Source organism: Magnolia sinica, chromosome 6, assembly GCF_029962835.1.
Source record: "Magnolia sinica isolate HGM2019 chromosome 6, MsV1, whole genome shotgun sequence".
NCBI lineage: Eukaryota > Viridiplantae > Streptophyta > Magnoliopsida > Magnoliales > Magnoliaceae > Magnolia > Magnolia sinica.
This window is the reverse complement of record NC_080578.1, coordinates 20817626-20843771: the sequence shown is the minus strand read 5'-3', so window position 1 is coordinate 20843771 and position 26146 is coordinate 20817626. Positions and strand designations below refer to the sequence as shown.

The 26146-nt window shown below is 37.8% G+C and overlaps 1 protein-coding gene across 6 annotated transcripts; it reads right to left on the bottom strand.

The window, feature by feature from the left end:
* Positions 1-397: 397 nt before the first annotated feature.
* LOC131248489 (uncharacterized) lies at positions 398-23999 on the bottom strand. Of its 6 annotated transcripts, none has more exons than XM_058248771.1 (7): positions 23486-23998; positions 4072-4187; positions 2918-3006; positions 2712-2807; positions 2524-2634; positions 1785-1880; positions 398-844 (listed from the first exon to the last, which is right to left on the bottom strand). In XM_058248771.1, exons 1-7 carry the CDS (start codon positions 23872-23874, stop codon positions 575-577), a joined length of 1167 nt encoding a protein of 388 aa, XP_058104754.1. In that variant the 5' UTR covers positions 23875-23998; the 3' UTR covers positions 398-574. The 6 variants fall into 6 exon arrangements, with proteins under 6 accessions (XP_058104754.1, XP_058104755.1, XP_058104760.1 ...); XM_058248772.1 differs by having other exon boundaries at positions 2733-2807; XM_058248777.1 differs by having other exon boundaries at positions 2733-2807; positions 4072-4200; positions 23486-23500.
* Between the last annotated feature and the right edge of the window lie 2147 nt (positions 24000-26146).

Here is a 26146-nt window from a genome sequence, read left to right as displayed (position 1 = left end):
TAATGGTCCTGGAAAAGCCTACCTTGGACTAACAAACTTGTCCATCCATTTACATGCCATTGACAGGACGGACTGGGTCATTCTGTCAGTGTGATTTTTATCAAGCCAGCCTATGAAGAGTGAACTAATGGAAGATTCAGACAGGTGATGCACATGCCAACAAATCCTTATTCAACTATGTGCATGGGGAGGTTCTCATACACTTAGCTAACAGTATAGAGGTTCCAAGTTTTTGAAGTTGCACTGTAATGATGTCGCATAGCACCATACACCACTTGCCACTTTAACACCATACACCAAGTAACAATATAATGAAACATTTTGACGTAATTCGCATGACATACATGCATGCTACCATTTTTTTTTTTTTTTTTTTAATCACGTATCACCTTTCCAATAGCCAAGAAATGGATCTCCCATATTATCTACAGAATTAATTTGGCCAGATGAACTTAACTGTCCAAACAATGGTCTCTGGAACAAGTTTGAAACACATTTGATTCCATTTTCCACTCAAATCATCAAATATCCAGTGATGCTTGCAAAATCAAGAACTGAAATCTTGTCAGTCATGCTATAATAGTGCAGTCTTGAGCTGTTCAAAGAGTACCCAAGCGATGATGCCTATCACAGTGTCTCGAATTAAACTTTTGAGAATGGTCTTGATCCAGCCATTAGAACCATCACCAAATGGCCTCTGACCAACAAGATCGCGAAAGCGCAAGTCTCCTTGATCTGACACTAATGCATATATGACTCCATTCATGTGGCCTCTTCCGATGACCCCAACCACGCTCTTGCTTTTATTTACAGCTTTGCTCCTCTTCAGAGACCATGCAAGGTACTGAAAAAACATCACAAATTGCCAATTTCATTTTGTTATACCTAGGAGCTCAACCAAGAAATAATGCAGTCGAAAGAGAGGAGAGAACATGCAGATTATTTTGCAACTCAAATACAACGAAATCTAAACAACCAACTGCTGTCAGTTACAAGGAGTGTGCTTTAGTGGTACTTATACACCAGCATAAGCTACAGCAATACCGAGCAGGTATGGAGCCTATGTGATGCATGTATAGAATCCAACCCATCCATTATGTGTCAGCATATGTACCCCTCTGAATCCTAAAATCAGGCTGACCCAAGGAATAAGTTGGGGAGGGAACATCCACCCTTGATTTTTGCAGAGGACCCACCATGCTGTATATATGAAATCCAGGCCATTCAGGTTCTTCATCTGATCTGGATGAAGGGTCAAGCCAAAAATCAGGCTCTTTTAAAATTCATGTGGGTCCCTGCGTAAATCAAGGGTGAGCGTCCCCTCCCACATTATTCCCCATTTTGTGGCTCACCTGAGTATTGAATCAGGCTGATCTTTGGCACCTGTAGGGGAAGGGATGCATATGATGGACGGGTTGGATGGGTTTCATACATCAGGAGGGCCCTGCATCTTCCTGATGTCACTGTAGCTTACAGTGGTACCCATACTACTTGAGTGGGACCCTAAGAGAAAATCTTAAAACTTGTATATTTTATCATCAAGAAAGAAGAGTCTGAAATTGCTAAAACTGCCCGAGTCTTTTGACCTTCACATAAGATTTTTGAAATTTCCTAACACCCTATGTGCCAAAAAAAGGTCATGCACATTTATATTGTTCTGTCACTTGGGAAAAGGAAGAGCTTTGCAATCATCAAGGAGATTTGGTGGTAAAAATCAAGCATCTCCGATTCCTTTCATGAGAAGTGAGGGGATATTTTGGTTGTTATGTAGTGGTTTAGCATACCGTGTCGCGCTCATGTACAAGAGGCTGCAGCAGTGAGGGATATGAAAAGCTTAGCAACTCGTACAACTGAAATGGGCTTCCCTCCATTTCCTGGTCCTACATCAAAATTAAATGGACAATAACTTTAAGAACACAGGAAAGCTACAGATTCAGAAATGAGACTAAACTTACCAAACACTCTCACCCTATAACTTGTGTTTCATGAGAGTCGACTACTTTCTCCTATTAAGGAAAATAAGCGCAGCAGTTAATAGCAGAAGCAACCATCCGTTTCCTCGCCTATGCTTGTTCCAATATCAAAAATCCCTACTTCCTCTTTATCGAGATTATCAATCTGAGAATCAGCAAAGACAGCTGGCTCAAAATTCTCATGGTCCAGATTAATAATGTTCTAATCCCGTGTTCTTTATGGATTCCAGCTTTGTGCCAACAACATTCCATTGTTCTTCCATGTATGCATGTCATTATTTAACAACTGCCTGCAGTTATGTTCCCTGAATGTCGCTGACCAAATTGTTCTATCATTTCAAACAGCTGCCATTTTAGGCAGGGACGGTTTGTCATGCGTTTCCAGTAATTGTGTGTGTGTGTGTGTGTGTGTGTGTGTGTGTGTGTGTGAGAGAGAGAGAGAGAGAGAGAGAGAGAGAGAGAGAGAGCTACTGCTTCAGCAAATAAATGGAACTGATAATAAGCAACAAATTCCGAAAATCTTGATGATGGAAGAACTTAAGAGAATTACCTTCAAATTGCTCCCAGAGGCATCTAATGATGGAGAACTTATGCCTCGAAGAATTGAGAGAACCAAACTTAGTTTCTCACTCCATTTGAGAGAGCTCCAAGCCCTTCCTAGCTGCAACAACAGATTATACCATCTGATAAGGCAGATAATTTCAACCTCAATGAATCCTAAAGCAATATCGCATGTACCACATGAATAAAAATGTATACAGTTATTTCAATTGGCCGATCCCCCAATACTATTTGAGCTCCAATCTCTTCAGATGATCTCCGAGCAGCACGAAACTGCAAGTCGGAGAGAGTGAAGAAAATGTGAAACAATGCATATTTTCTTTAAATTTACCTGCTTATATTATTTAGAAGTAGATTATAGCCAATTATCTCTAATCTACTACCTCATCTCCAAAAGGCCGGTTGGAATTGGAAGAGATTTTTGAAGAAAAAACTGCCAGAAGCAACCGTAAAGCAAGAGCAGTTTGGCCCCCTGTCATTGCAGGGCGCGATGAATTACTTCTATATGTAGTCAATATAAAATAATTTTATTTTACCCAAGAAACAATTAACATCTTGCATAATATGTTTAAGAACAGGGGGGGGGGTTGGGGGGGAGAGATGGCTAATTTTATTTAACTAATCCTCTCTGGTACCTGTTTATTCACATGAATGGGAGGATAAAGTTCTGTCACACATGCAGTGACACATTGTAATCCATGTGATCATGAATTACTATCTCAGTAATTTTTTTTCTTATGCTTTGCTTGAAAACCACTGCTATGATCTCATTTAACAGGGATAGAATTCAATAATACAATTAATCATGGTGAAGTAGAAGCAAATAATCATAAGAACCTATAACACCAAGAAACTAAGGTCATGTTTGGATTATAGTATTGTAATGTAATGTATCATTCAATGATTACTAACAATTCAATACTTCTGTAATTATATAGAAATTTTTTTTTTTTAATCAATGAAGATTGTGTTTTGATAGAAATTTTGGATGGGAAAACTATGTATTGTGGCTGGAGCTGGAAAAGCTCTATGGGCCCCACCATGGTATATGTGTTTTATCCACTCTGTTGATCCCTTTTGTGAGCTCATTTTGGGACATGAGCCTAAAAATAAGGCTGGATGGCAAATAAACATTACAGTAGACCTTAGGAAGTTTTTGATGGTCGCATTCAGTCACTACTGTTTCCTGTGGTGTGGTCCACCTAAGATTTCAATCTGCTTCGTTTTTGACTCATGCCTTGAAATGAACTCGTATAATGGACAGACAGCATAGATAAAACATGAGGATCATGGTGGGAATCATAGAGCTTTTCCAGCACTGACCTTTTAAATACCATTGACATGACGGCTCAGTAAGTCTTAAGTCAAAGTCAAAGCACCTGGTTTTCTTAGATGCTATCCAAATAGCCATAAAAAGCCATTATGACAAAGATACAGTAAAATACATTACTACAATACAAACATTCCCTAAAAAGTTGGTAACACATCCATATTTATCTGAAACCCTTAAATATTAAATGTAAATGTTACCACTCACCCAAATTTATGCTGCGACCGATTGCCCCCCAGAACCTTGCCCCACTCAAAGAGAACATATTTGACCTCAAAAGCGGGAGGCGCTCATCATCATCAGAAACATACATTATCCCAGCTCTGAAAATGAAATCTGCAAAAATTGAAGTTAAGCCGCAAGACAAAAAAACAAACAAAAAGTGTGATCAGCTCTTCATGTATGCATTCCTTTACGAAAAGAAACACACTTTCAACAACCATTTCTGCACAACAGTATAGTAGTAACTGGATTATAGTGATAACCAAGGTGATGGAAGAAACAATCTGAGATAAGCTCCCTTCACAACATAATCAATATTTTGGCATGATTTTTACATAATTGTTTTGTTCAAATGCTCACCATGTGTTCAGATCGCAGATTCATTGTCTATTATTAAAACCAATACTCTTCAAAGAGGGTGCCAGAGCAGAGACACCACTTTATTTCAAAATGGAACTACTGTACCCATACCAGAGGATAAAAACAGCTTGAAGTCACCTATCACAGTGCTGAATTATCCTACATTCATTTAATTTTTGACACTAATTCCTCCCACCATGACATGAAACAGAAGTCCGCTACAAAGGGAGGAGCATTCGCTTGCATGATGACCATTGACTGCACCCATGGTACCGCGGCTACCATACATGTAATCATGTACTATTCTCAAGCAGTGTTTTAAATATTGACGATATCAGCCGATATATCCCACGATATATCTTGTATCCTACCCGTGCGATACGAAACGCAGAAGTAGTGCCAATATATCCCACTTATTCGATCCAATGAGCATTTCGATTTTTGATCCATGTTTTTGTTGTTAGTCACGTTAAACTAGTATCGAATGGTTACAAATCTATAAATCTTCATATTTTTCATGAAAAATCATAGATTTGGAACTTCAATTTCGAGATTTAGGGGAGATGGTCAAGTTGCAGAAAATTGAGAAAAATCGAAATTTCTCAATTTCTCGCAAATCAATTGCAATCTTTCTATTCAAATACAAAATTAAACATATATGTAACCTGATCTAGTGATTTTTCTTTTGCTTTTGAATGTATTGCCTATGTTTCCATACATGTCTTCTTACATTTATAAATTATATGAATAAGACTTTTAAATATACTTACATCAGTTCAATTGGAAAGCGTATATATTAGGACCCCATACAAAAGAAACCCTTATCATGTGCAATTTTATTTTTGTAATGTTTTGATTTCTAAGTGTGTATCGATGTCGTTTTCAACAATCCCTAAAGTTTCATTGAAAAATTCGACCAATTTCCCAATGTTCCCATGTTTACCAACAATAGCGATACAACCGATACATCCCATACGATAACTGATATGTATCCGTATCCCAAGGGTGCGATACATTACGCGATAACGATATTTAAAACAATGTTCTCAAGCCTTACAACAATGAGATTCCAAATTTTTCAGAACTTTCCATGTTAGACATGCATGGCATGAATTTTGCTGGCTTTTCGGATTCAATGAAAGGAAGGGAAATACCATTTCCAAAGGAAAGGAAACTAAACTAATGGAGAGGATAATAGGTTTCTCCTGTTTGTTTTCTAGTAAAATTTTCCATCAAAATTGGGGCCCTTTTGCAAATCTTTTGGTTGGAAAACAAGACTTTCCATGGGAAATTTTACTTGCTCATCACCAGGGAAATTTCTACAATGGAAAATTTCCTTTTATGATAAGAAAAAAAGGTTTCACAAATAGAGACGAGGTAATTAAGTGGGAAGAAACTTCCTTCCATGGATCATGCACTTGGTAACATTTCTCTCTCTTTTTATTTTTCTACTTTAACTTTATGATACTGATCTACTTTTTGGCATCTAGATATGCTTCTCTATATTTTATGCTTTCCCAAACTAATATTACAGTATGTGGCGCTATGGTGCACCGCTAATGTCACGCCCCAAAATTCGAATACAGAGTGAGCACCCTCAGACCTGAGTTTCGGCTCATGACCCGTACACTGAGTGTACTTAATTCCTTCTTCATACAATTGTCTAGAAGCACAATTTAATGAATTCAAAGTTCACATCCAAATTTAACATCCATTCATTCACGTTTGTGTTATATTCATATAATTTCAATCATGATATATTCAAAACCACATCAACAAGAATCATTTGAGTCCACTCATTTGAAGCTTCATTCAACTTAAAAAAAATAAAAAATCAAATATCGTTCACCATGATCAGATTTACAATTAATGATGAATCACATTTAGGTACAAATATATGCAATACAGAAATCAAACTCCTAAATAATAAACATATAAATAATTCGTTAATCCAACATAGCAAGTTCATCTTTCGCCAAATACGGCAATTGGTCTCGCAATTCATCTGACAATCGGTCCTCTTTTTTTTCTTTTTTTTTGGCACTTGGTTCGGATTTATTATTTCATTCATCTCTGTATGGTTGTCAATGAGCAACGTTAGCTGGCCAAGCTAGTGAGTAAACCCATCATGGTTCATGCACATCATAATTAAAATAGAAATACATGAATGTTATGAGACACATGGATGCGTCCAGTGGGTAGATCTGTCTACTTGCTTGAGTTGGATTCCATCAACCCACCTCTCCCCTTTTTGGGTAGGCTTCCACATATTGTGGGCATCCAGGGATGATCCCCTAGGTCACCTTGTACTGTAAGTACCTACGGGTCATCCAGGGAGTGCCCCTAAGTATTCAGTGCAATTATGCGAGACATAGTAATGGATGTATGAGAATGACTTATGAATGGTATTAAAGTTTGTCACATATATACATAACAACATATGGTATTTCAATTCTCAAGAAATTCAACAACCATTCAATACAAAGGATAACAATCATCAAAACAATGAGATGACTATTCTAATTACAACGGAGAGGAAACATGTTAGGATCACTCACCTGGAAAGATAATAAAAAGGAACTTATGTATTGTTGGAATAATACGCATGAACGATCGAGATTAGCTTCACTTATACACAATTCTATGCAATTGTATGTTATTCGACTTGGTGGACGTTTCCACATGAATTGCCGGGATTTTCTACATGAAATCGCGTCTATTATTATATCAGATCCTAATTTAGAGTTTCTGGTTTAGAACCAAAACACAACCAAACAATACGTTGACTCAGTGAGTCGACTTAATGAGTGGCTATGAATCAAACTACAATTGGCGAGTGAATAAAAATCTAAAGTGTTGAAAGAGGGAAAAACTTATCTATTCGAATACCATGTATGGGCCTGACTCAGTCCTGGAATCAATTTGGATAGTTGGGGAAATAGGTCGAATCGCCAAGTCAACCCGATCGTTTATGCCTTCACTTTTTCCTCTCTTTCTTCTTTCTTATTTTTTCTGCTTTTCTCTTCGATTTCTATTCTTTTAAGATAGTTGGCAAGGCTTGGATTCGGATCAACTCAGTTAAGTTACTGAGTCAACTCGACATTGCACTTGGTTTTTCTCATACTCTTTTTTCGATCTCTCATCTCTTTCTGTTTCTCGATTCTTCCCTTTTCGTTTCTTTCTTGATCTCTTCTGATGGAAGGTTTTTATAACTTTCAAATTCGGAAACCACAATCATAACAGGAGAGGTCCTCTCACATCGATTTCTTGCACGGAAATTCCCTCATAACATGTTTTCAACACTGGTTTAGGTTATTACGAATAACATTCATCATATCTAATCATATCTTGATTAAAGAGCTCACATTAGGATCGTTTTTGCTACAAAATCGATGGTTCACAGATTCTAAGGGTGACAGATTGTTGGCGAGGAAGATGATGAGCTTTAATGGCAGTCTTCGACTCGATGCGTTTCTCTTCATTCTAATTCTTGGAGACGACTCAAATTGGTTGTAGGAAGCTCAAGGAATCAATTTTATTTTATTTTTTAAAGTTTCAAACTCATTTACCCAACAGGTTTGAGAGGAGAAGCTTGCAGCTGTAATACAAGGAAACACTGAAGGATGGTGTGCCAGGCTCTTTTCGTATTAATTCTGGGCTTCTAAAAGCGTTGGTGGACTATGATCCGTTAGATATATCCAAAACAGAAACGGAAAAGAGTTGGAGATGAATACGCATTCGATTTCATCTCATGTGTTGTATGACAAATTTGTTTCCTTCTTCTTTTTTTTGGACCAAAATCCACTCCATTCATTAGTTTTATCATATTACGTTGGGCCACGGACCCAAATATGAGACAGATATGAATCTTCGGTGGGCCACATCATAGCTAGAAAACTGTTCACCAATGAAAATTTTCCTAAAATAATTCAAACATACGTAAAACACCTTCTACACTACTTATTACAATTTTGCCATTTTTATGTCCAAATCTTTCACCTCGGGTAGAGTATAAATGCACCGTCCATTAGGGATAGAATTTCAGTATGACCCGCCAATTTGCGTGCTCTATTAACAGACTAAGTTTGGGCCTTGATCTCACAATGATGACTAAGATGCCATTTAATGGGTTCTTTACACACATCTAATGGAAAAGTTAGCCGGTAGATTTGACGTATACCCTACGATCTTCTAAATGATCGGTTTATTTAGGCATTGGGATGGCCTAGTTGGCAGATCAAACTGTGATAGATGATCAATTGATGGTCTAAAATTTAAGTAATTGGATGGTTATGATATTAATCATGTTTACAGGTTATTGTACTATCAGTTTTGTAAACGGATACGTTGAAAGTGGTTTTTGGATGTGGTCTATGTTAGGATTGTATACAGTTAGATTCAAGTGATTGGTTCACAGGTGTAAAATGCTTAGATCATAGATTTAATGGTAAGTTAAGCACGTTTATAAGTGACAAAGAAGATGAGTGGATTCAAATTTTAATTTAATGTGTGAACGAGTGGATATGAAGATCTGGTAATCACTTTACTTTGATCGGATGGTCCAAAATTAAAGTGGATGGTCAGATATATTTGTTCGATAGTAATATGTTATATCAATGGTTCGTTTTAATGTACGGATAAGAATACTAGGGTATTTGATGGTTCGTCTTATCAATTAACAATCGAAAGGTACTCCTTATGGTTTAGATTTAAGCTAAACTACAGATAGACGATTAAAAATAATGAGTCTACCAGTATACAGTTCAAACGAGTGTAATCGTATATTATTACGTGTAGGTAAACTTGCACTCAAAATTTCGTGTTGTTAGTTTTCAAATCTCGAGGACGAGATTTTATTTTAAAGGGGTAGAATGTAACAACCTGAAATTTTGAGTGGAATTTTATTCATACGTAAGAATACACGATTATGCTTGTTCAATTGTATACTGGTAGATCCATTATTTTTAACCATCTATCTGTAATTTACCTTAAATCTAAACCATGGGGAGTACTTTTCAACCGTTAATTGATAGGACGAACCATCAAATGCCCTAATATTTTTACCCACACATTAAAACTAACCGTTGATATAACATGTCACCATCAAACAAACATATTTGACCATCCACTTTAATTTTAAATCACCCGATTAAATTAAAGTAACTACCATATCTTCATATCCACTCGTTCACACATCAAATTAAAATTTAAATCTGCTTTTCTTCGTCACTTATAAATATGCTTAACTTACCGTCAAAACTATTGTCTAAGCATTTTCCACCCGTGAACCAATCACTTGAATCTAACAGTATACAATCCTAACATAGACCACATCCAAAAACCACTTTCAACGCATCCGTTTGCAAAACTGACCGTACAATAACCTGTAAAAATGATTAATATCATAACCATCCAATTACTTAAATTTTTTACCATCAATTGATCATCCATCACAATCTGATCTGCCAACTAGGCCACCCAAATGCCTAAATAAACCGATCATTTAGAATATTGTAAGGTATACGTCAAATCTACCGGCTAACTTTTCCATTAGATGTGTGTAAACGTTATTTTAGATCACGACGTATGAGAACCCATTAAATGGTATCGTAGTCATCATTGTGATTTCAAGGCCTAAACTTAGTCTATTAATAGAGCACGCAAATTGGCAGGTCATACTGAAATTCTATCCCTAATGGACGGTGCATTCATACTCTACCCAAGGTGAAAGATTTTGACATAAAAATGGTAAAATTGTAATAAGTAGTGTAGAAGGTGTCTTACGTATGTTTGAATTATTTTAGGAAAAATTTCAATGGTGAACAGTTTTCTAGCTATGATGTGGCCCACCTAAGATTTAGATCTATCTCATATTTGGGCCCGTGGCCCAACGTAATTTGACAAAACTTATGAATGGAGTGGATTTTTGTCCACATCGTTGTAGGTCCACAAAAAAAAAATAATAATAATAAGAGAAAAAAGAAGGAAACAAATCTGTTATACAACGCATGAGACGGAATGGAATGCGTATTCATCTCTAACTCTTTTCCGTTTCCGTTTTGGATATCTTCTCGACCTGTGAGATCCTCATAGACCAAATCCAGACCGTCCACTTAACAAATCTCCTTTCCAACTGTTAATCCTAAAATTCTGATCAGCCTCATCTTTATGCTTTTGCCATATCAGGACCCAACAAACCAGCTGAACAGAGTAGATTTCATAACAATCATCATAGCGGACCCCACTTAGTGACCCAACATTATAAGCATTATCTAGGTATCGTCCGTCTCTAGGTTTCATTCCAGCGCCAAATCAACTAGTTAGCTGGCAAGCTTTCTCCACTGCCGGATCACCTCTTCCTTATCCTATATCTAACGGATCATAGTCCACCAGCACTTTCAGAAGCCTAGAATTAATACGAAAAGAGCCTGGCACACCATCCTTCGGTGTTTCCTTGTATTACAGTCGCAAGCTTCTCCTCTCAAACCTGTTACGTAAACAAGTTTGAAATTTAAAATATAAATAAATAAATAAATAAAAGATTCCTCATGCTTCCTATAACCAATCCGAGTCGTCCCTAAGAAGTAGAATGAAGATAAACGCATCGAATCAAAGACTGCCATTAAAGCTCATCATCTTCCTCGCCAACAACCTTTCACCCTTCGAATTTGTGAACCATCGATTTTGTTGCGAAAACTATCCTAACGTGAGCCCTTAAATCAAGATATGATCAAATCTAATGAAATGTTATTTGTAACAACCCAAACTAGTGTTGAAAACACGTTATGAGGAAATTTCCGTACAAGAAACCGATGCGAGAGGACCTTTCCTGTTATGATTGTGGTTTCCGAATTTGAAAGTTATAAAAACATTCCATCAGAAGAGATCAAGAAAGAAAAGAAAAGGGAAGAATCAAGAAACAGAAAAAGATGAGAGATCGAGAAAAGAGGATGAGGAAAAGGGAAGAATCGAGAAACAGAAAGAGATGAGAGATCAAGAAAAGAGGATGAGAAAAACCAAGTGCAATGTCGAGTTGACTCAGTGACTTAACTGAGTTGATCTGAATCTAAGCCTCGCCGACTATCTTAAAACAATAGAAATCGAAGAGAAAAGTAGAAATAAATAAATAAATAAGAAAGAAGAAAGAGAGGAAAAAGAGAAGGCGTAAACAATCAGGTCGACTCAGTGAGTCGACCTGCTGCCCCAACTATCCAAATTGATTCCAGGACTGAGTCAAGCCCATACATGGTATTCGAATAGATAAGTTTTTACCTCTTTCAACTCTTTAGATTCTTATTCACTCACTAATTGTAGTTTGATTCATAGCCACTCATTGAGTCGACTCGTTGAATTGACTCACCGAGTTAACGTATCGTTTGGTTGTGTTTTGGGTCCAGAGGACCAGAAACTCTAAATTAGAATCTGATATAACAATAAACATGATTTCATGTAGAAAATCCCAGCAATTCATGTGAAAATGTCTACCAAGTCGAATAGCATATAACTGCATAGAATTGTGTATAACTGAAGCTGATCTCGATCGTGCGTGCATATTATTCCAACAATATATAAGATCCTTTTTATCATCTTTCTAGGTGAGTGATACCAACATATTTCCTCTTCGTTGTAATTAGAATAGTTATCTCATTGTTTTGATGATTGTTATCCATTGTATTGAATGGTTGTTGAATTTGTTGAGAATTGAAATGTTATATGTTATTATGTATGTTTATGACAAACTTTAATACCATACACAAGTCATTCGCATACATCCATTACTATGCTTCACATAACTACACTGAATATCTGGGGGCACTCCTGGATGATGTGTAGGTACTTACAGTATCGGGTGACCTAGGGGACCATCCCTGGATGTACACAATATGTGGACGCCTACCAAGATGGTGAAAGCCTACCCAAAAAGGGGAGATGCGGGTTGATGGAATCCAACTTAAGAAAGTGGATAGATCTACCCATCTGATGCATACATGTGTCTCATAACATTCATGCATTTCTATTTTAATTATGATATGCATGAACCATGATGGGTTTACTCAATAGCCTGGCCAGCTAACGTTGTGGATTGACAACCGTACAAAGATGGATAAAACAATAAATCCGAATCAAGTGCCAAAAAAAAAAAAAGAAAGACCAATTGCCAAATGAATTACGGAACTAGTTGCCGTATTTGGCGAAAGATGAACTTGCTATGTTGTATTAACGAATTATTTGTATGTTTATTATTTAAGAGTTTGATTTCTTTATTGCATCTATTTGTACATAAATATGATTCATCATTGATTGTAAACCTGATCATGGTGAACGATATTTGATTTTTTTTTTAGTTGAATGAAGTTTCAAATGAGTGGACTTAGATGATTCTTGTTGATGTGGTTTTGAATATATGATGATTGAAATTATATGAATGTAACACAAACATGGATGAATAGATGTTAAATTTGGATGTGAACTTATAATTCATTAAATTGTGCCTCCAGACAACTGTATGAAGAATGAATTAAGTACACTCAGTGTACGGATCATGAGCTGAAACTCAGGCTTGAGGGTGCACACTCTATATGCGAATTTCGGGGAGTGACAACTAAAGGTAGCGGCGTTTGCTTCACTAGTGGGGAAGAAGATGGTGCTAGCATTGGAAAATCTTTGCAAAAGTAAGATGATTCTTCCGAATGTTTGCTTTGTATGCCAGATGTAGAAGCTGTGGACCATCTCTTTATTCATTGTTCGTTCGCAAAAGAAGTGTGGGATAATTTTTTCCAATTATTTGGAGTAGAATGGGTGATGCCGATGTCTATCGATATCTTCCTCTTATCATGGCATGGCGGCGGTATAGGGAAAATGGGGGTAAAATCTGGAGATTAAGTTGGCGGGATTTTGGGCTTTGTGGTTAGAAAGGAATGATTGTTCTTTCAGAAATCGCAAGGGGAAAGCTGCAGAGGAGACCAAGATCGACAGATTTGCACGCCAGGGATCCAAGAAAATCGAGAAATTGAAGCTCAAGTGGCATGAAAAGTGTCCAGAATGCAAGATCATAGGGTTCCCAACATCTGATCAGTTCGAAACTCCATACGTGGCCTGAGGACCATAAATTAACCGTACACGTAAAATTTCACCCATCGGATGCCTCTGGAAGTGGCACAACTGTCGGATCAGCCCATAAACAGTTGATTCTGGGCCCACCTAATTTTCAGATATGCTTCAACTTTGGTCTCAACCACTTAATTTTGATGATTCAGAAGATGGACGGTGCAGATTTCTCGCGAACATCATATGTGGACCCCATATGAGACAGGTGTGCATAGTGCATAAGTGCACTAGCCGTGCACGGCATAAAAAAAAGGACCCACTCCGTCTCTGACCGAGACTCCTTCCCGCACCAGTTGAAACTTCCGTCTTTTTCTTCCAGCGTCCGCACACGGACGTGCGGACGGATCTTTGTGAGCCACACCATGCATCAACGGTCAGATCCAGACCGTCTATGAGACTCACATGTCCCCTATCACTCAGGTCTAGGTGGATAAATTTCAAAATATTGCGTAGATCGGCTTTTCATCTTTCAAACGCAGCTCGGACGGTGGAACAAAGATCACGGGGGTCACACCGAAACGAACTCAAAATCAGCCATTCCAGACCGAAATTTCGTGGGGATTCGAATGGACGGACTGGATTTCGAAACTGAAATCGATCATCGGCCCCACCACTCAATCAGCGTAAGGCAAAATACGCAGGCCCTGTTTTCCGCGTCCAGACGAGTCCGGGATTTGCGGGGAGCAGTGGGTCACGATCGTTAATGTTCCGAGTGATCCAGACCGTCCAATGTGTCCACAGGGAGGCCAATACCCTAGCCAAGATTTCAGAATTGACAGGTAGGTCGATATCATGCCGCAAATACACTCCAAACGCAAGACGTTTTGCGCTTTTGCTGCGCATACGAACTCAGTTGCGTAAACAGATTACGAAAGCTCTCTTGGTGCGGGAAGGGGACTTCGACTGAAGTTGTACAGGGGGGTCTTCTATAAAAGAGAAGGGATTCAAGCTGAAAGGAGGAGAAAACGGAGGGATCGGTTTGGCTTGGACGATTGCACAAGAGAAAGAGGAAAGTTTTGGAGGGCTGGCACGTGAGGAGGCTGGGTTTTCTTCTCTTTCCTTCTTGTTCTTTTCTACTTTTTTTCTGTTTATTTACTTTGTCTAAGGGGTTCTAGCATGATCATGTTAGGCTAAACCTCTTAGCTAGGGCTAAGAGGTGAAGCTTGTAGTGAGATGGAAGACTCTATTTTTATGCCTTGATTTAACTATTAAATTTATGAATTGAATTTTTGTTGAGTATTAAAGGAAGGTTTTCTTAGTCTTTAATGGTCTGTTGTGACTGAAATTACAAAGGGTTTGTAATGGCTTTGAATATTTCTTTTCCCTTTTGATGTTTATGACGTCAGAAAGCCCTGTTGTTCACCATCGTCTCTTGGGCATGGTTGGATGATGGTACCCTTTCTAACTTTCATGCACTATTGTTTGGTTGGTAATTAGTTTAATCCTGTTGTTTGCTTTGTCTCCTGAGCATGGTTAGATGATGGAATCCATTCTAATTCATGTACCTTTCATCTTGTGAAGACTAGATCAAGTAAGTTCAGTTTGATTTCCATGATTCTTAATGCAGGCATAAGATCTCCCTGATCCCTACAAGTGGATCCTCTGAATCCCTAGTTTCCTTCCTCTGAATTCCTTAAAGTTTTAGATAATTATTCCACAATTATTCATTAAATTCTATTCGATTTAGATTACGTCTTAGTCCAATTCTAGTTCTACTTGGTTTCAGATAACGTACAGGTATCAGTCCTTTAGGATTCGACCTCGGTCTTACCGAGTTTATTACTATATCACAACCCTGCACTTGGGGAGTAGAATGGGTGATGCCGATGTCTATCGATATCTTCCTCTTATCATGGCATGGCGGCGGTATAGGGAAAATGGGGGTAAAATCTGGAGATTAAGTTGGCGGGATTTTGGGCTTTGTGGTTAGAAAGGAATGATTGTTCTTTCAGAAATCGCAAGGGGAAAGCTGCAGAGGTGTACAGAAGGGCTAAAATGTTGTGTAATGGAATGGGCTCTAGCATTGAAAGGTCATTGCTCATTTCCCAGGTTGCTGGTGGGAGTTGTAAATTTTGCTTTGTAAATTGTGGCCTCAGCCTCTTACTAATGATATTGTCAATGTTCAAAAAAAAAAAAAAAAAAAAAAACATTGTGTGTGTGTGTGTGTGTGTATGTGTGTGTGTGTGTGTAAAGAATTTTTATGATATATCTGTACAGATATGTGACCATGTCAATTCTTTTATTCCTCCTGTCCATGTCTGGCATGCATGACAGACATTCAAAAAGGAATTTATCAGATATGCATGTTTAGCCATACTTGCAAGTTTCATCACTTGACAGTTAACCCAGCAGTATGGCATGCATGACTCAATGGAGTGACAGGTGATGCTGGCAAAAGGTTTCTGCAGCTAAAATGCCCAGTCCAACATACATCATTAGAGATACAACGGTGGGCAGCTAAGAACATACTGCTTATGGGCCTTAAAATTGAACCTAGGTGATGTTTGACAACAAAGCAATTTGACTCTTACCACCTATATGCTGAGTCTGAATCTACCCATTGCAGTTGTTTTAAGATATTTTGGCAACATAACAATATTATGGTGTTATAGAACCTTCGTTCTAACAGCTGTGCATTACCAGTTCCAATCCCATTCAAAAAGTCAGCTGACCCCAAATAGTTGGGATCGGGGTATAATGATGATGATTAAATGCATGATAGTCTTATAAAAGAATGGATCTTTCTAATTAAATGATTATAAACATTTCAATTGAGTGTTAAGAATACGGATGCCTAGGCTAAATTGATGAACATAGTGTTTTCTTTACTGTCTTGTCAGGGTCACAGGCCAATTCTGCTTTCAGATGTCTGCATAAAAGCAATTTTTGAGGAATGCCTTGTCACCTTATTATGGATCAGACCACCCTATATGGGCAATGATCCGAAGATCATTCTAACGGTCCTACCTGTCCAACCAATAGACTCGATGCCATTGATTCAACTCATTTTCTATCTATTTTACTGGCAGAGTCTTGGCTATTGATTGGATGGTTAGGATTGTCTGATCGGAATGGATTTCTAGGACAATGGCAATCGAAGGTGGAGGCCAACTATTCCACAGTCCAAATGGCCCAAGGTGGAACCCACCTATCAAATGCATGTGTTCATTCAACCATTCCACCTAGCATTTAACCAATCAAGATTTCATGCTGAAACCAATCTAACACTCATTTCCTATAACTTTGTGTAAGACCTGGATTTTCTGAGTCGGTCCAGAAAGAAACTTATTTGTGCCCCATGGACAAGCAACGGTTGTTTTCGAGCCATCGATCTGACAGACTATGGCTCTTTATGCGATCACCACCATGTGAGAGAGCAAACAGACTGAAGAGACTATGTAAACTTCACCCATGGGTGCAGGATGCATGGGTCTCAACTTACCACAACACAGCCAGGTACGTGCAGTAACTTAGTTTATGACTATTCAAATTCTAATCAGATTTCATTTATGATTACATAAGATGAACAATGAATTAAAAAAGGAATGAGCTTGAATAAATGTAAAAGAAAGGAAAGAACTAATTTTAAAAAAACGGAGAGAGAGAGAGAGAGGGAGAGAGAGAGAGAGAGAGAAGGAATGGTTCGGCTGCCACTAACAGTGTCACTTTTAGACAGTGCATAAGCGCCACTGACAGTCTCTTTTAACATGATTTCAGGCCTCTGAATCTTAAAATAGCTATATCTTTCAATCCACACATTGATTGCCTTGAAAACTCAATCGTAGGTTGGTCTAATATAGTACTACCTAACCTGCGGTTAGTTTCCAAATCTAAGGTACACATTTCCAAAAAGAAAGCTGGACAACCATTAATCTTTGTTACATGAGCTCTTCTAATCTAAGAGTTGGATTGGGCTAAAATTTTAATCAGCTTTAGATCTGGTTATGTTCTATAAGTATCCAGGCAATTTCGGAAATTGAGTTACAAATTTCCAAAAAGTGTCCAATCAGTCCGTTTTAGCTTATTTGGAGCGAAAGCGCCACTAACCGTGGCATTTTTTGTCAAAATTTTCAATTTCCTAAGCAAGGACCGCTCTAATTCCCTCTTTTCCAAAAATAAAAATAAAAGGAACTTCAAACCTAAAAAGGGTTGGTTGATCAAATTTAGAAGGATCTTTCCCATCTCACCGAGCCCCCTTTTTTGTAACCTTGATCTAGAAATCAGGTAAAAAGCTAGTGCTTTTGAAAACATGATACATGCAATGATCATACGATTTGTGAAGAATCCCTTCGCTAGAGCCTTCACTGCAACCTCCTTAGTGGGAGTAGTAATGCAGGGGCAATTTCACACCGGGCTCGAGTGGGGTAGCCCGTGGGATGAGGGGACACACTCGGGGTGGGACGGCTCGTGTAAGGCGGTACCCATGTAATTTGGGGCCCACAAGGGGGGTTCGGCCGCGCTCCTAACCCATGAGATGTGGGTCCTGTGCTACGAGATAAAGGGATTGATTCGCCATACTCTAACAGTTCGAGCTTTTAGAGCAAGTGGTTAATTGTCCTGCATCAAATTGGTATCAGAGCGGGAGGTCTCGTATTCGAGACTCCTCACCGGGAGTGATCAACACAGGGGCAATTTCACACCAGGCTCGAGTGGGGTAGCCCGTAGGATGCGAGGGCACACTCGGGGTAAGGCGGCTCGTATGAGGCTATACCCATGTGATTTGGGGCCCACGGGGGGGTTCGGCTGAGGTCCTAACCCATAAGATGTGGGGCCTGTGCTATGAGATAAGGAGATTGATTCACCATACTCTAACAGTTCAAGCTTTTAAAGCAAGTGGTTAATTGTCCTGCATCACATAGAGACCATGAATGCAAGTGTGTCACATTTCCACAAAAATATGCCGTTGAAACTCCTCAATAGAAGTGGCGTCCCCTTTTGTGAAAAGGAGAAGGGAGAAAAATGAAAGACTGATAACCTAATTCATGAATTGAAAGGAAAGGAAAATAACTAATTATTAGAAAAAATAAATGAAACTAACCATTTAGACCTCACCTTAGGATATCCATCCTCACTAAGCCTTTAATTTTGGCCCTCCTTGTTTCAAAACTTTGATATCTTTGAGTCTATAACTTTGATATCTTTGATTCTATAGGTTCCTTGTCTAGAGATTGGAGAATTCTCTCTATTGGCTCTTATGGACTCACAGCCAAGAAAGAGAAATTTCTCTAATTTCTAACCATGGAATCCATTGAAAAGGTTTTTTTAAGGTGATGCAAGCCCATAGCCCACTGTAGGGCCCAACTCAATTAGGCCCATCTGGGCCCACTATAGAGCCTAGCAGGACGTAGGCCCATAGCCCATAATAGGCCCAACATGTGCTGATTTTTGGGCTGGTTATTTACGGAATTGGAGGCTTAAATCAATAATTATAATTCACTATTTTTTGGAGACATGGGGAACTGATTTAAAGATGTGATAAGAGTGTAATTGATATGATTGAAGCTATGGGCCGGTTTACAGATATAGTTATTTTTCATGTTTACTCTTTTATTAGGCTTTTACTATATTAAGGAAAATTAGATTTGTTTGTAATTAATTGTGATTGATTTTCTAAGTTAGGGGATTTCAATTAAAGATTCATTTAAGATCTATAAAAGGGGGTAGTAGTGTAAGAGTCAGTCGTTCTAATAATGTTCTGAGTGTGGTTCTTCATTAAGTTTTGTAAGAGAAAAATGTTGATATGAATAAAACTTCTCTCCCTCTATATTCCATTGTTCTTGTGACTTGTGAGTATATATTTCTTTAATTTTCTATACAATTTGGAAATCGAGATCTCATTGAATCGATAACCGGATTGCAACATTTTGATATCAGAGCGGGTTGTCTTTGAGATTTTTCGACTTTACATCATCTCCTAATGGCATTGAAAGAGATGACTCAGGAAGAGTTCGCACAACCTAATTAATCCACACACTCATAGAACGCATAGATTGACTCACACATGTGGTAGGCAATTTCACTAATTAAGTGGGGGAGCTCCGACATGGAAGGAATCCGGAGACCGAATTTGGAGCACGTGGACATGTAGGGGAAGGTCCCCACCAAGGTCTTAACCAATAACAAGCGCCCCAGCTTATGAAGACACAAATCATTGAATCCTTCAATTGTTGGAACGTGACAGAGAGCTTGGAATTGCAGTAGAAATTCCAGAAACAACAAAGAGATCCGCAGAGTTGAAGGAAAAGTTAACATATGAAGTGATTGATATGTTAACGTTGGACCTACACGTGAATTCACCAATGGATCAAATGGTGGATCCAATGATAGTGACAGTCACATTGGTAGACATGCAAGTGGGTTTCAATACTCAAATTGAAACACTTTTGCAAAAGATGATTGTGGCACAAAAAATGAAGCGACTAATATTTTAGGACCCACGAAGAACTTTAAAGTTACAACAAACAACTTGGCACTCACAAAAGTACAAGCAAAAAAGACATCATCTACGGTGGACTCCAACAAAGGTTGTGTTGAGTCGATGCTTAAGGTTACACCATTAACTTCTACCAAAGAAGAACACGATTCATTGTCGAGATATTACAAGTCTAAAGGTTGAGATTGGTTTCCAACTTGAGGACAAGTTCTTTCAAAGCCGGAGAGAATTGATGCAGGCCCACGGCCCATCCAAGCCCACTGTAGGGCTAACCCACATAGGCTCGTCTAGTGTTTTAAATAGAGATAGCATGTTGTGTAGCACTCAACCCTCTGTAGCGTGTAGCGTAAATAGCATAGCGTGTAGCATAAGCTACACGATAATTCTATTTTTTATTTTAAAATATATATATATATATATATATATATATATATATATATATATATATATATATATATATATAGGATTAATAGTAATAGAAAAGGAAAAAAATTATAAAATTGCCTAAAAGATGATTCATTTTTTCAAGTATAAGCATGTTCAAAAAGTGATTGATTATCATTTATCAAAAGCCAATCATATATATAAACCAAATCAAATAATTATCACATCAACAACTTTCTAAGCGAACCACTTTAACTAAGAATGAACCACTTTAATTAATAATGTCAAATTGAAACCACAAGTCACAAGTATGAAAAGAAATAAAAATCTAATTGAAACCACAGGTCACAAATATGAAAAGAAATAAAAATCCCACAGGTTAAAAGTATTCAGTAAAATTCAAGTCCCAAAATTCCTCAACATTAGACACAAAGAAAATGTAAAATAAATAAAATAAAATAAAATAAAATAATACATCGTAGCATACGCTACACACTATGTAGTTGTAGTGTACGCTACGACCCTTGTAGTATGCTACAAGGAATTTACGCTATTTAGTACGCTACCCCTACGCTACGAGCACTATTTGAAACACCGATGACCCATCTAGGCCCTCTGTAGGGCCCGGCAAGACGTAAGCCCATAGCTCATCATAGGCCCGACATGTGCTGATTTTTAGGTTGATCACTTGCCAATTTGGGAACTTAAATTAATGATTATAATTTACTATTTTTAGGAGATATGAGGGACTAACTTAAAGATGTTCGCTTTTTTATTAGGCTTTTATTAAATTAAGGAAAATTAGATTTGTTTGAAACAAAATTATGATTGACTTTCCTGATTGGGGGATTTCAATTAAAGATGCATTTAATATCTATAAAAGGGGGTGGTGGTGTAGGAGTTAGTCATTCGAATTATTTTCTAAGTGTGGTTCTTCTTTAAGTTTCATAAGAAAAAAAAGGTTGATATCAATTAAAGTTCTCTCCCCCTCTACTACATTGTTCTTGTGAGTGTGTGTGTGTGTGTGTGTGTGTGTGTGTGTGTGTGTGTGTGTATTAATTTCTTTGCAATTTAGGTATCGTGGTCTCATTGATTCAATAACCAGATTGCACTGAAAGGTAAGGAAAAGTGCATTATAGACAAAATGCCAAAAGGCAGAAAAAAGTTTTGAAGCAAGGAGAGCCATAATTAAAGGCTTAATGAGGATGGACGCCCTAAGATGAGGTTTGAATTTTTTTATTTTTTTTTTCTTTTGTTCCTATATAATAATCAATTAGTTTCCTTTCTTTTCAATATACAAATTACATTATTCGCCTTTTCTTCTTTTTATTTCCTTCCCTTTCCACAAAAGAAGTTGTCACTCCCACTGAGGAAGTTGCAGCGGCTATTTTTTGTGTGTGGAAAGGGAGAACATTATGGTTAAGAATCCATTGCCTCCACTAAGGAAGTTGTAGCGGAGGCTTTGGCAAAGGGATCAGTCACAAATCACATAGTCATTTGATGCATAATTCACAAATCACACAGTCATTTAATGCATCATGTTTTCAAAAGGACTAGCTTTATCTGATTTCTTGATGAGGCGACAATGAAAGGAGACTCGGTGAGACAGAAAAGATCCTTCCCAAGCATATTTGATGAACCAACTCCTTTTTAAGTTAATTTACTCTTCCTCTTGTGCATTATATTTCATTTTTGGGAGGGGAAAAAAAAAAAAAGAATCAGAGTTTTCCTTACCTAAAAAATTGAAGAATTTGACAAAAAATGCTAATATCAGTAGCACTTTTCCCAAAAAAGGCTAGGACAGATAGAAATTCCGTAATTTAGATTTTGAAATTGACCGGATATTCTATAGAACAAAACCGGATATACATCTAGTTAAAATTTTAGCCCAATCCGACCTCTGGATTGGGAGATCTCATGCAATAAAGATTAAGATTTGTGTGCTCATTTTTGAAAATTTATGCCTCAGATCTAAAAATAGACTGTAAGTTAGTACCCTATTAGACCAGCCTACCATTAAAGTTGCAGGCCAATCAGACATGTGGATTGAGAGAGATAGCTATTTTAATATCTGGGGCCTGAAATCATGTTAACAGAGACATTCTTCATGACGATCATGCACCCTATCCAAAAGTGACACAGTTAGTGGTGGCTAGACCGTTTCCAAAGCAAAAGTGACACTAACAATGGCACTGAAGGCTAGTTTTTCCTCTCTTTTTCATTTATTGAAGTTTATTCCTGATTTCATTTGCTGTTCATCATCCATGGTCATAAAATCTAATCTAATTAAAACCTGAATTATTAAAAGGCCAAGTCATTGCAGAAAGTTGAGACCCCACACATCGCACACACATGGGTGAAGTTCACAAATTCTCTTGAGCCCGTTTGCTCTCTCAAATGGTGGGGATCACATAAAGAGCCCTAGTCGGTCGAATAGATGGCCCAAAAACAAACGGTGATTGTTCACGGAGCACAAGTGAGTTTTTCTGGACAGACTTGGAAAATCCATGTCCTACACTCTGTTCTCATGCAACTCCTGATTTTTCTTCATAACATCACTTACTGAGAATATAAATTCATCAGTGAGGGATAATCATATAGAACTAGTTGTACCTTATGTGTACAACACTACATTTGTACTGGAAACATGAACAGTCCAATTGTTTCATTTCAGCTATGCTTGAAAGGCCATTACGCGAAAAATAATGGCAACCAGAGGATCCCAATTAATTAATCAATACATGCAAAATGGATGGCCAAGATTGTGCATAGTTTAATAATCAGCTTGAATAATCCATTAGGGGGGCCCAACTAGAAATGTTCGTGATTCTAAAGAATCACTTTAGTCAAGTGATGCTAATGACTTGAGAAATGGACGGTTGTAACAAAAAATGACTGGCATTCAAATGGTTAAGGACATCCATAAAGTGTGATTTTCGCATCATAGCCTAACAAGAGTGCACTGGAATGAATCGATGGTTGGACTGTCCATGTCTCAATGCCTCTGGAGGCATCCGAGGCCTTGTTGCACACCACCATTCCTCCACATCAATCAATTCAATTCCCTCAAATCCCCAACGAAAAGAAGAAACAGGGAATCGAAAATAACCTTACCTGCTTCGGCAAAGCTCCACAACAACGCTCTCTGGCCTCACCGCCCTCACGACACGCTCGACATCGGCAGCAGATTCTTCCGATATGTGGGAAGTCCCGACCAACCAGATTGCCTCAGGCTCGACAAACGCATTCCTCCAGCTAGGGACGGGGCCGAACCGTCGCTTCTCGATCAGGACCAATCTCCCCTTCTCGACCAGATCCAGCAGCTCTGGATGCATCGCAGCGACAGCGGAACGAGTGTTGTCGCCGATCTCAGACCTGTAGTCGAATTCCGGAGGAGGTGACTTTATGGAAACCCTAGAAACTTTTAGGGTTGAGTGCGTTGGTGAATTGGAGGGGGATTTGAGGAAGGGGAAAAGAGGAGAAGGAGACGTAAGGATTTCCATGGGCGAAAGCTAGAGTTTTTTCGTGGATGCTCTGCTTGTCGAGGATAAGAAAACCTACTTCAACGGTTATAGAGCAGAGCGAGCTGATAATGTTCGGGCCGGGGAATTCTAACGTGAGCCGTTGGGGTTAAGTGCGAGCGCGCTCATTTTGTTGTATGACCGCCTCGTAGAGCTGTACACGAACCCAGCTAGCTCGGTTAGCTCGCTCGATTCGACTCGGTTCGAGATGAGTCAAGTTGATTTTTTGAGCTCGAAAATTGAGTTCATGCCGAGTTCGAGCTGGCCCTAGCTCAACTCGGATCAAACCAGTTCAGTGACTCGGTTACTTTGATATTGATGTTGCTCACCAAGTGTTTGATGAAATGACTCAACAAAGTGTGGCCGGTGGCAAAGAAGGTGTGTGTATGAAACAAATATTCTTTTTTTCTTGATTTTTATGTTGCTTAGAAAGTGTTTGATAAAATACCTATAAAACTATTGCTGCTGTTTTACATACAATGGGATTTTAAAGGTGTTTGTGAAAATGCTGCAAAGGCGAACTCGGCTCGATCTTGGCTTGAACTCGGCTCGAACTGGCCTGAGCTACTGACCGAATTGGGCCGAGCTGACCAGTCAAGACTCTCTCTCTCTCTCTCTCTCTCTCTCTCTCTCTCTCTCTCAATATAGCTTTAAATAAATAAAAATAAAATAAAGAAATAAATAATAATAATAATAATAAGAGAAAATGACCCTCTCTCTCTCCTCTAATAGGAGAGAGTGAGGTTTCTTCTTAACTGCTTAAGAAGAAACCTCACTCTCTCCTATTAGGGGCCGTTTTGCAGCATGAATTCCATGTTAATTAAAATTGAAATAATAACTACCATGAAATTCATGTGAATTAGAGTCTTAAATAGTGTTTGGAACTATTCATATAGATTTCATGTGAATCCAAAGTTTTCGTTTGGTACATTTCTCCGTGCATGACATACATTTCACTAAAATTCTTAATAGTGCCCACCATAAGGTTTATGTAAAATCCACACCGATCACCAAAAATATTACTCCATATCAATAGGGCCCAAAATTCAACTTGGTTCGTGATTTAAGTGTACCATACAATTGGAAATAATATACAAGAGATACCTCGCCCAACTATTTCCCTTTATATGGCCCACTTGAATCACAAACTGGCTTGTTTTTTGAGCCCTATGACTAAATGGAGTAGCACACCTAGTGATCGGGGTGAATTTTACACAAACATGAAGGTGTGGCATACCAATTCTTGAACTGGATTACACACTAATAAAGCACTTAAAATGATGTAAATTGCGCATCCATTCAGTTTCAACCAACTAGTATGTCTGTATGTAAACGTAAAGACTACATCACATTTTTGTCATCCTTTTATGAATCCACACTTGAATTCACCATATTTCTCAATCATCCTTATTATAAAACTTTACTGAGCTGAATATAGGCTTAACCTTTCACCACGTTAGAAACGGATTCTCATTGTTTCTTTATTGATCAATTGGGTAAATGGTGGATCTTACCACCTAACTCAAAAGTCATGCTTTTGTTCTCAAAGAAATTTTTAGGCTTTGTTTATCAAAATTTAACATGGATGTCCTATTGTCCTTTAAAGGCCATGCTTTATATGGATATGTACTTCATTTTCTTAATGCCATAATGGGAACAACCATCTCTAGATGTGATGTTAGCTTTTGTTCAAATTACATATAAGTATTTATATAACACATTTGAAATGCTAGATTCATTACTAGCATTTTTCTTATTTTCATTTCTATATGTTATTTATATATTATCACTCACATGCACATCTTCATGCACATTAATGGAGAATGGGGCTTGATTCAACATTTAAATTCCAAGTAACAATATTTTTCCATTTTCAAAAGAAATAACTAAAGTATTAACGTATGAAAAATGTTTTAATGAGATTCAAATGTAAATAACTTTTATTTTTTAAAAAGAAAGCTAAAACTTCTATTTTATTGTCATCCCTCATAACTACGTAGTACCTCAAATCACTGAGTCTCTAACTCCTTTAAAAGCCTTTACATAAAATTTAGGATATAAATAAGTATTGACCATAAATTAATGCACCATAAGTACTCATGTGTATCAATTAAATTTAATTTATTCCAAACAATAAATTTACTTTTATTTTGATATTATTATTATTATTTATTTGCTTTTGAAGTCATTCTTTATATTCATAGCACCACTTAAATGATCTTTCTTATCACAATAGTAACAAGTTCAATTATAG